Raw genomic sequence first — 11043 nt, 5'->3', positions numbered from 1 at the left:
TGACTCCATTTCACGTTGTTTTTAAAACGACTGAGTCATGTCTTTACTTCCTGATTCGGGACACCCTACCGATGGCAAGAAGTACTGCAATGACTAGAACTGAGAACTGACACGTGGATTATCAACCATCCAGGCAGCATCGGTAAAAACAGATTTTCTCTTCGTGGCTAGTCTGTCCTCTCTTCATCCTTGCGCCTCTCCTCCTCATGACCCTGTAATGTCGATATGACTGTATTCGAAAGGAAATGAGACGCCTGCTTCAGCCCTATGCAAGATTTAGTTTTTGTCATCCTTTTTTCTCCAGTTTTGCTTCGTCCTCCCAGAAAGCGGTGAATTATAAACTTGCCCACAGAAAGCGACAGTAAACAGTTATCCCTCTCGTTGAATGGCAATTCTGCAAAAACATGGAAAGAACTCTAGTCCAGATCTGGTCTGCCACAAAGAAAACCACCCTCCTGATAAAACCGGAGTCCCTGGATGTCAGAAGAAGTGGTCTGAACAGAATACTAACTGGTCAAGGTAATTGCCTGATAACTTGAAGACCTGTTTCCGTGATTTAATAGTAGCCTACTATAAACAGGTATATAAAGATATCATGTCTGGAGCATGTTATTGGATCTATTAAAATTGTCAGGGATTCTCACTCTACAAGTTAGGGCAAGTTTCTGATTGCAACATTTTCTTCCGATTTTGGCATGTTTTGTGAAACTCGTTGATCTCGTTCATATCACACAAAGACGTTTGGCACTTGTTTGTAACTACATTACGAGATAGTAGGCCTACATTCAAATATGTTTTGCTGTTAATCGCTTTCTAGGCACATATCCTTATGCTGTCTTTGAATAGCCTACCCATTGACTTGTTAGATGGTTGTCAGCTGGTGGTCCCGAGATCCATAGGCAGCCATGGGGCACTTTAATCAGCTCAGAATTAACATGAATAGGCAAGCTTATACCTCGTTTGCGAAGGAATTTTAGTATTAATATATTGATGTCATATGTGACCTGGCTACGACGAATACAGGACTTATTACTTTGAAGTGAAGTGAACAGGACAATGTTGTCCTCTCCAAGTACCAAACTTGTCCAGCCGATCATTTGTCAGTGTTGAAGGCAGTAATAGATGTAGGCTAGGTTGACCACCATATCAGCTCAATATACGATCATTCATACACATTGGTGCACACACATGCACACTAATCTACTACAGACGACATACACACCACATAACATAACCTTTTACCCTGTACAGACCACTGGCACGGATATGGACGGTCGTACTACTGCTGGGGACCTGCCTGCTGTACTGTGCCCGCGTGGCCATGCCCATCTGTGCGGTCAGCATGGCAGAGCAGTTCGGCTGGACCAAGAGGGAGTCCGGCATGGTGCTGGGCAGCTTCTTCTGGGGCTACTGCTTCACCCAGGTCCTCGGGGGCTACGTCAGCGACAGGTACGGCTCACTTCCAGTCAATAATTAGCATCTGACGCTTCCAGTCAAATAAGGAAGGGTGGGGTGGTGCTCTGGTATTAGTTAAACACTGGGTTTGGGTGTGGATGGTTCAATGACGTATACAGACATGTTCTTTATACCGTCTGGACTGGCGCTAATGTTGATTTGAGAAACAGATAGAAGAGTAACTGAGTAATATGCAACCCCAGAGCATACTCAAGATATATATGGTTCACACATACTAAGACTACTACTGTCATGATGGAGTCTCGGATGTTTGAGCTGGCCGCAGTCCAGCTGCTCTGTGGTTCAGCTGGTGGAGGGTGTGGTCTTTTTGTAAACAGAAATGTCATTGTTGACATTGGTCAGCTTGCGTTTTCTTTAAATGTTTTGTGCAAATAGTGTAACAGGGATTACAGTGGCGTGTTCTGTGCGTCTGTTCTGTCAGGGTAGTTCAGGGTGTTGTGTTCTGTGCATCTGTTCTGTCAGGGTGGATGATGGTGTTGTGTTCTGTGCGTCTGTTCTGTCAGGGTGGATCATGGTATTGTGTTCTGTGCGTCTGTTCTGTCAGGGTGGGGGGAGAGAAGGTACTCCTGCTGTCGGCGGCGGCCTGGGGGGCTATGACAGCCTTCACCCCGGTGCTGGCACGCCTCTGCAACCGGCCCATCTTCTCCATGACGCTGGCGCGCTTCCTCATGGGGCTGCTGCAAGGTGAGACACCAGGGCCTGGGGTGCTGCCGCAACCTCCCGTCAGAACCAGGAAGAACTAACACGAGTCAGATATCTAACATTTTGAAGTCCAACTGTGTTTGACTTTTTAGAAATGTAAGCATACCTTACATAAACAGCTTACGTTGGGGTGTCTCGTGTGCAGCATATCATCTTTTGTGATGTTTTTCTAGAGTGGAGATGAGAACAGGTAGGTACTCGTTTGTTTGCTAGTGATTAAAGGGAAAAGGTTTATTTGTCACAGACAAGTGAACTCGATTTGGCTAAATTACTACAGAGTAGACCACTCTGAACACTCAAGAAATCTCAATAAAATGCTGCCACCCACAAGCACATTTCTCCCAATTTAACCCCTGGATGTCTGTATAGATGTTAGATAAGGACCCATCTGCTGGAGTTGGATGTGGTATTCAGAGCCGTTGGTGAATAACTTCAGGGGTCAAAGTTCAGTTTGTTTCTGTTACTAGTTGACCTTGGTTTCCACCAAGTCTCCCCCGGTTAGGGGTATTGGTGCCAGTTGTCCGTTTGTCCACACAGTACAGAACACAGAAACTCTTCAGTCAAAGCATGACAAATATTGCTGTTGACGTCTCTGGTAAACTGCAGGGGACCTTAACTTTCATGTCAGATACATGTATTTTCTGGGTCTCTGAAAATACTGGGACTTTCATTGTTGTTGTATTTTGGGTCAGGCCTTACTCTTCCTCCTACTGCACATTCTGCCTGGGGAATATAATAAATGACTAAGTCCAAACCTGTGCTGATGTGTAGGTGTGCACTACCCATCCCTGGCCAGCCTGTGTTCTCAGAAGGTGGTCGAGAGTGAGAGGGGCTTCCTCATGAGCACCGTGGGCAGCGGCTCCTACCTGGGGTGAGTCTGCCTCCCGCACACTTCCTGCTCTCAGACGCTCCTCCGCGCTGACCTGAGGCCAGTTATCCGTTTCCTCACCTCACAGGCCAGGGCAGGCTAAGCTGATCCAGCTCCAGTAATAGCTAGTGTGTTTTTACTGCGGAGAAAACAAGTGATCCATATGTCATTGGTGTCAGGGAGACTTCAAAACAGCGTTTTTTTTTTTTTTTTGACTGTTTGGAAAAAGCTTTGAAGTCGTGTGCATGTTTTTGTGTGATTGATCTGTGTTGTTCCCCCGCCCTCTCTAGAACTCTGGTGATTGGAGGGGCCGGCTCCCTCATGCTGGACCTGTACGGCTGGGAGAGCGTGTTCTATCTGTCCGGCCTGCTCTCCGTCCTGTGGGCGTACTGCATGTGGAAATACCTGCTCAAAGGGGAAGGTGTGTGGTATGAGAGAACGGGTGTTGTTGTTTTTTTGCGTTCAAATTCAGGAAACAAAAAAACTGCCCCACAGCTCTCGCAGTAAGCCGTTTGGTTTTGTATTGTTCTGTATTGTCCTAAGGAATTTCCTCTGAACACTGTGTGTGTGTGCGTGCGTGTGTGTCTGTCTGTGTGTGTGTGTTCCAGGGCCTATCATCACGCTGGAGTCTCTGGGTAGTGGGGGGACTCAGTCCAAACTGTCCAGGCGACACTGGCTGCGTCTCTTCAAACAACCTGCTGTCTGGTGAGATAAGAACCAAAGACAATGGGGACTCCACCGCACGCTCGCACATTCACTTTTGGTTTGGCTCGTATCCCTTTGGATCCGTGTGCCTCAGGATGTCTGTGTAGGGGAAGATGGCTGCCTGCCTGTGTGTGTGTGTATGCGTGCGTGTGCATGTGTGTGCGTGTGTGGACGTGATGGAGCAATTTTGGTTTGCCCAGAGTGAGCTTGGCTCAGGTGGGGGGCTTATACCCTAGAATTAGACGAAGCCCTTATCTGTGTGTACCTTAGAATGAAACAGCAGGGTAAATCTGTGGCCAGCGAGCTCAGCTTTGTGCAGATGCTATGCGTCACAGATAATGAGTCCATTCATATCTCCTGTGCTCTGCCTGCCAAGTCTCTTGTCTTATAGGCCAGATATTTATAGAAGCCAATGCCTGTGCAACTGATCTACCCTGTTTCCCTGACTATAATGAACGAAACCGTTTGTTAGGTTTCGTTTCCCCCTCACGGCTCAACCACAACTCAACTCAACTCAACCGTTAATCTGACGTCAGTCTTCAGGAGAGTGGGAGAGGAAAGGGGGCGGGCTAAACCAGGAAGAGACCTATGAGTGTTGTGGCGCACTCAAATCGACACGGTGTTGTAGCTTTGTGGAAGTGCCCTAGAGATCATGATGGCCACGTTGCGCTGCACAGCACGGAAGCAGTTATTACATTACAGTGACTTGCATTTTGGCCTCCAGTCAGCGGAATGGGATCAGATGTACAGCAGAATGAAAATGGACCTGCCACAGTGGGGCCACTGTCCAGTCCGCGAGCTCCGACACTGTCACACACGCACGGGGTCATAACTCGTTTAAAGGATTTTCTCTTTCCAGCGCCGTGATCGTCACTCACCTTTGCACCGCAAGCACTTTCTTCACCCTGTTGTCCTGGCTACCGACATTCTTCAAGGACACTTACCCCGAAGCCAAGGTAACTTTGTTCGGCCCTCTCCTCTTAGCCAAAAAGCTAGCTTCTGACACCAAGCACAGGTTCGAGGCTGGCGTGACTGAGATAACAGGCATGAGGATTGGATTACACCGTGAGATAAAGAAGCCGGAGGCTAGTCCTTAGCAACGCAGACATCCAAATGATGTCCAGGGGGGGTGCAGACTGGGAATATGAGTCATCACGGTGAGGGTTAGCAACAGAGCATGCTATTACTTTACCACTGGGAGGATCACATGGTTAACCAGTAACCGTCACTCTAAACACAGCTGCTGTAAAATACTAAAACACACAATCAATCACACACAATCACACAACCTATCTTTGCACTGTCCCTTCTCATCCCTGTGCCCTGCCCAATGTTATCTCTGTGCTATGCACCATCGCCCAAAGGCAAATTCCTAGCATGTCGAAAAACTACAACGGCAATGAAAAGAATTGTGATTCTGAAGGAAGGGCTTTGGCGTGACGGTCTCCGGCTTGTGTGTGTGTGTGTGTCGCTGTGTGTTCCCCCTCAGGGCTGGGTGTTCAACGTCATCCCCTGGCTGGTGGCCATCCCGTCATCCCTCCTCAGCGGCTGTCTGTCTGACAACCTCATCAGCCGAGGTCGGGCCACCCGGGCTTCTTAATCTCTGTCGACGTTTTGATATAGGGAAATATGTGGCTATCTGGAGGTTCCTTTGGGAGCTAGTCTGCTGTGCTTGCTAATTCTTTTTGTCTCTCTCTCTCTCTCTCTCTCTCTCTCTCTTTCTCGATCTCCCTGTAGGTTTTGATACTGCTGCCGTGAGGAAGCTGATGCAGGTACTGTCGCTTGTTCTAGTATGCATGGCATCCTGTGCGTCAGATGTAGTTGCAGCCTGACAGGGGCTACACCCTGAAAACCGTGATGTGATGAATGTCTTCTCATGCCGTGTGTGTCGTCTCCAACCCCCCCCCCCCCCCCCCCCCCCTCAGTTCTTCTCCATGGGCGTGTCCAGCGTGTTCACCCTCCTGCTGTGCAGCACCACCACCTTCCCCTGGGCTGTGGCCTTCGTCTCCGCCACCATGGGCCTCACCACCTTCAGCCACAGGTACTGATGCCCAGGCCAGCGTCCAGCCCTAATCCGTACCCCCATCACCCCCCCCCCCCCGCGCCCTCTACGCTCTTTTTCGTCCGCTACCACTTTGCACGGCTCCAGTTCGGTAGCACCGCAGGCGGTCCTTGTCTAAATGTAAACTGACTGAAGAGCCGCGTCTCTGTTCCAGCGGCGTGTCGGTGAACGTCCAGGATCTGGCTCCATCCTGCGCCGGCGCCCTGTTCGGTACGTCCTGCCCTCGTTCCCCCCCTAAGGTCTCCTCTCTCTGGAGCTACGTGACCCTCAGTGTCAACAAAACACAGTCTGCTTCCTCAGTCAAACCCTGCGATGAAGGAGAGAAGAAAGGGAGATGTGCGTTTTATTGACGGCCGGAGTATGGGACGGAGTCAGCTGACTTTCATCACCTTTCTTTTCATCTCCCCCTCGTTCAACTTCTGATTTTCAATTCTTTCTGTCTGAGTTTTTGTCGAAATATACAATCTGCTCTGTGCATTAAATTTGTACATCTCATTCCATTGCAGGGGTTATGAATACTTGCGGTGCTTTCTCGGGTGAGTGTTTCAGTTTGAGCGAAGTGAAGCGTTGAGGGAAAACGCGTGCGATTAATCTTTCACCAGCGGTTCAGGAATTGTTCAGCCCTTGCGAGAAAATTAATAAGATGAATAATTCATCTGAATTTTCTGAAGGCAAAAACTTTGGGCTGCGTGTCTCGCCTGTCAAGTCCAGCTTGATTCCAATGTGCCTCAATGTGTATTTTATCACGGAATGACTGCAGTTTGTGTCAGATGAATAATTGTGGGAATAGATAGAAATGGCAGTTACTGACCCTACAGGGGACCAAAAATCAACGTGTCTGTTCCAGTTGGTCATACAGCTCACAGCTGGGAGGATGGGCCTGAGCCATCGATGTAGTGTCATACCATACTGTTGTACCCTGACCATGTATGTCCTGACCATGTATGACCTGACCTGACGGGTATTGTGGGCGTGTCCCGTGCAGGGGTCCTACTGGTGTACTTCTCCGGCTACCTGATCGAGGCCACGGGTTCCTGGGCCTCGGTGTTCGCCCTCATCTCCGCCGTGAACCTGCTGGGCCTGAGCACCTTCCTGGCCTTCGCCGAAGCCCGCCGCGTCGACATCGATTCAGCCAAGGCCCGCTACCACAACATCCACATCTGACCGACGCCGGGGCCCAGAACCACCACGCCAGAACCAGAACCAGGACCTGGACTGCAGCAGGAGAACCAGTGAGAGGCCCCGGTTGGCCGTAAGCATCATAACCGCCCTATCAGAATACGAGGATCCAAAAGATGGCGCGCAGAATCCTGCTCTGGTGCAGTTAGAGCTGTGGAGTCGCAGCTTCTCTGGAATGTTACTGAACCGACTTTTCACTGTCACTGCGTCCGCCTGCAGTACGAGTCCTAGAGCCTTAGAGTAGAACACGAAAGCTATGCTTATATTTCTTACGACCAAAACCTGACCCACTGACCTGAGAGGTGAGTGTGTACCGATGGGAGAGTCGGTAGTACCTCCTTACCTTGTGTTGATCAACACAAGGCCGTTGTTATCTTTGAAGCGTAGCCAATCCCAGAATGTGCCTGGGCTGAGGGCGTGTGGGGCAGTCATGGAAATGCTGACCACAGCTCTCAGCTTAAGAGACGGTCTAGCGTGACCTCAGTGTCTTCACACCCAATTTGTGCGTGCGCTTGTGTTGGAGAGATCAGGGGAGTGACAGGTGTGTGTTAGTCTCGTCGCTGGGACAGACCAAGTTGGTGTGTGTGTGTGTGTGTGTAGGAAGATGGAGAAAGCTGGAGGATGTATTAAGTAGGTGAGTCCCCTAACCCCCCCCCACTCTTTCCCTTCCAGACATGACGGGTCTGTGACAGGCACCTAATTATCAAATGACTAATTACCTGGCGTCCCCTCTGATCTCCTGTACCATTCACCTGCCATAGCCCCCGTCTCCATGGTTACCAGCTTTTCATCTCGTCATTGTGCTTCAGTTGGTCTCGCTTCTCAACCTTCAGTGATTTGTGTTAAATTAAGACGACAACCAAAAGCTTTATTTCTTTTTGATATATTACTTTGACAATAGTTGCCTGAGATATCCGAGAACAAATACCTCACTTGATTCTTTTCTTATATTTATATGAATGGTGATTGTTAATTGAGTTGTACTAGTGTGTCATGCGTTAGAATCCCAGAGATGGATCAGGCCACATCTATTATGTGCTCCCCTAGTCTACTGTCCAAAGTAAACAATTCTCACAATTGTCTTGCACACCTGAATCACATATCAGTGACGGTGCGTAGGTGGAGTGGACACGTACCACAAGGAAACACAAGCACCTGCACACTGCCTTCACTTGCGCAATGAAATCTAATATTGCATCGTTTCGGTACATGGAGAAGGTCAAGTACTAAATGTGTATTAAATTTCATTAAATTTCATTCAAGACAGTGTGCGAGTGTTCCTGTTTCCTCACTGGAAAACCTTTCAGAAATGTTAACTATTACGGTATATCATGAAGACACAGGTGAATGGCGGGTATATGAGGGGAAAAAGACCCCTTTGTTTTGAGACGAATCCTGCTTATGGTTACTTCATTGTCTAGACAGGAAGTGATGTCATTAGGGTCCATTCGGGTCTGTATGTGTGGCATGAAGCCAGTGATGACAAGACGGGAGCGGTCCTGCCCGGTGCCGACTGGTCAGCCATCCACAGTTCTCTCCACACTCTTCTCCCCATGGAGGAAATCTCCATAGATCGCCCCTCATCTCCTTTCCCCTCCATCAACACTGATAGGCCTACTAGATTGACCGAAAGGTAGATCAGTGAACATGAGAAGGAAACGTTTTAGACTATTGAAATGCTCCCTAGGCTCCTAACCCCCTCTGTGATGTGTCCTGAGTGGACCAGCCAGGGCTGGCTGGACAGTGGAATCATTTACTGGACCGACAGGCTGGACACTGTGATCATGGACAGGATTGAGGTCATAAGCCTGATCGTCCACAGACAGCAGGGATGCTAGCTGCATGCTATGTTCCAACTCAATCCAAGTGTACATGTATTCCAATTGAAAGTATCCTAATTCTTTATTTATATTAGTTATTAATAAAACATACATTATTATTTAAATTACCCTTTTTTCATGTCACAGGATGCTTCATCAGTCGTACGTTACACAAAAAAAATAGGAAACCCTTTTCTTTTTTTTTCCCTCTAGTACATTTTCGGTGTGTTAGTTGGTAGTTGTGTCCATTGTAGAACTTGGCTTGGTGCTTGTAAAAGCTGCTCATTGCTGTAGTCAACTCGTTGGGTCCTTTTCCATTCCCCACCCAGAAGTCGTTCATGAGAAGGTTAGAGCAGCATTTCACGTTGGATAAAATGCTGTGTTTTAACCAGAGGAAGCGTAAAATATGTATTATGTGAATAACGGCAGCTGCGTTCTGGGAACCTTGTCCTCCCGTTACTGAATCCATGTAACACACAGACTCAAATATACTATAAGATGACCAATTAATCACCAAGTTGTTTGGTATGGCACACTATTAGCTAGAAAACTGCAAATTTGTATAATTAATGTGAACATGTAGCCTATTTACTCCACATACGGTATACAGGGCCCTTGCATATAAAGCTATTTTATACTTAATTTATGCTTTATTGCACAGTGTAATGGGCCTACAATAACAAGCTTTACAAACTATCCAGTCAGTCTTGGTGTTAATGAACTCATCAATTTACTGCACCTTTTAAAAAGCTCCGAAAAGACTGTTCTCCACATGTATGCTAACATGTCACCTGCCTTAGCTGCGTTGTTTGAAAAGGCCTTCGTTGCTTGTCTGATTTCCGTTCTACGCCCTGCTCTGTAATGTTGACCTGTATGAGGCGCAGCATCGTAGCTCTGCTCACCAACATGTTACTGTGTTGTAGGTTCCTGAAAGCTTTGATGATATTTTTTTGTATAAGATAATGTAAAATAATGTATAAACACATTTTCAAAAATGTTTAATGAGAAAATAAATGTGTTATATTGCTTTAAAGATGTATTTGTAAGCATATTTTATCTAATTTTGAATAAAATCTATTTTATCAATTGTATAGAGGTGTCTGGTCATTCTTTTCTTAGAGCCAGTGAGTGTTGCATGGTTAAGGTGTGTGCTTCCACTCTATGACCACAGGGGGGCAGTACAGTTTAAATAATGAGGGAGGAAAGGCCAAGTAGTTCAGAGGAATAAAGACATTTTTTGATTTGATGTGATAGAGACAGAACAAGCAGGGCCTATTCGAGTTCTTTATCATGAGATTCGTTGCTCAGTGGCATTGCATTTAGTAGTGTAATAATGACTGTACCCCAAAGTAAGTTTTCTGACATGTCAGTAATAAAGATGACCAAGCAAATATTACCCTGTAGGATGTAGGCTATTCAGCATAAAGAAGCAACCTGCACCTTGCATCCTAGTGGTTAGAAATAATGAAGTACGTTGCCTCTTGTTGACCCTGTGTGTGCGTGCGTGTGTGTGCATCAGCTGTGGAATGGACATGGAGCAGGTTTGTCCCATTCACACTTCCCAGCCCACTACGGGCCCGGCCCATCAGCCCAGGCCGGTGGGACGTACGGGGCGGCACCATATGGCAGGACGCTGTGTGCCACGTTGGCTAGCTGGCAGCGCCGACGCGCGAAGGGCCAGACGCCAGTCAGCCCAACCCGGCCCGCCTCGTGGGACCGAACGGCTTAGGTTACCATGGAGACAGGTGGCTTGTGGCCCTCGTTGTGACAATGGGGAAAAGGGGAGGGGTCGCGGACTGTGGCGTTTGAAACTACTGTCCAACAGAAGTCGACGAGAGGTCTGAATATGAACACACTGACAGTCAGTCCGTTCACAGCGCCTTTCACAGTGAAGGTAAACGTAAAAGGCACTTCAGAGACATGATCGCTATGAGTGTTTAATTAGCAGAGATGAACCAGAGAGAGAGAGGAGAGGAGACCCTTCCCCCATCTCGCAGGCTCCAGTAGAGGCCATACCAACGACTTACTACAGCAAGGCCCCGGCCATCAGAGACCCGAGATACATGTAAATGAAATAGCCCCATTAATTAGTAATTAACATCACGTTAATGACAATGTCACTGTGTCGCCATCTCATGCCATGTCCTTCCTCCGTGGAGCATGGCTCCCCTCTCCCTCCCTCACCCCCTGATCTGAATGCTAATTAACGTGGCACCAGGAAGGACCATCTT

General features: G+C 47.9%; 1 protein-coding gene across 1 annotated transcript; it reads left to right on the top strand.

The window, feature by feature from the left end:
* Positions 1-285: 285 nt before the first annotated feature.
* On the top strand, positions 286-7568 carry LOC311329857 (voltage-gated purine nucleotide uniporter SLC17A9-like). Its single transcript, XM_084461795.1, has 13 exons — positions 286-519; positions 1252-1449; positions 2021-2160; positions 2950-3049; positions 3337-3467; positions 3655-3751; positions 4611-4707; positions 5241-5328; positions 5489-5523; positions 5677-5792; positions 5968-6023; positions 6320-6349; positions 6799-7568. Exons 1-13 carry the CDS (start codon positions 386-388, stop codon positions 6975-6977), a joined length of 1401 nt encoding a protein of 466 aa, XP_084317921.1. The 5' UTR covers positions 286-385; the 3' UTR covers positions 6978-7568.
* The last annotated feature ends 3475 nt before the right edge of the window (positions 7569-11043 follow it).

The sequence above is a fragment of the Borostomias antarcticus genome (genome assembly GCF_949987555.1).
Source record: "Borostomias antarcticus genome assembly, chromosome: 3".
Taxonomy (NCBI): Eukaryota; Metazoa; Chordata; class Actinopteri; order Stomiiformes; family Stomiidae; genus Borostomias; species Borostomias antarcticus.
Note: the sequence above shows the minus strand (reverse complement) of the source record. Positions and strands in the feature narration are given on the sequence as shown.

Excerpts from the sequence above, each read along its gene's own strand:
- LOC311329857 (XM_084461795.1), top strand. The coding sequence starts at position 386 with ATGGCAATTCTGCAAAAACATGGAAAGAACTCTAGTCCAGATCTGGTC. Across the intron at positions 3,468-3,654 it reads ATACCTGCTCAAAGGGGAAG|GGCCTATCATCACGCTGGAG; the intron begins GTGTGTGGTATG and ends TGTGTGTTCCAG. Across the intron at positions 6,024-6,319 it reads CTGCGCCGGCGCCCTGTTCG|GGGTTATGAATACTTGCGGT; the intron begins GTACGTCCTGCC and ends ATTCCATTGCAG.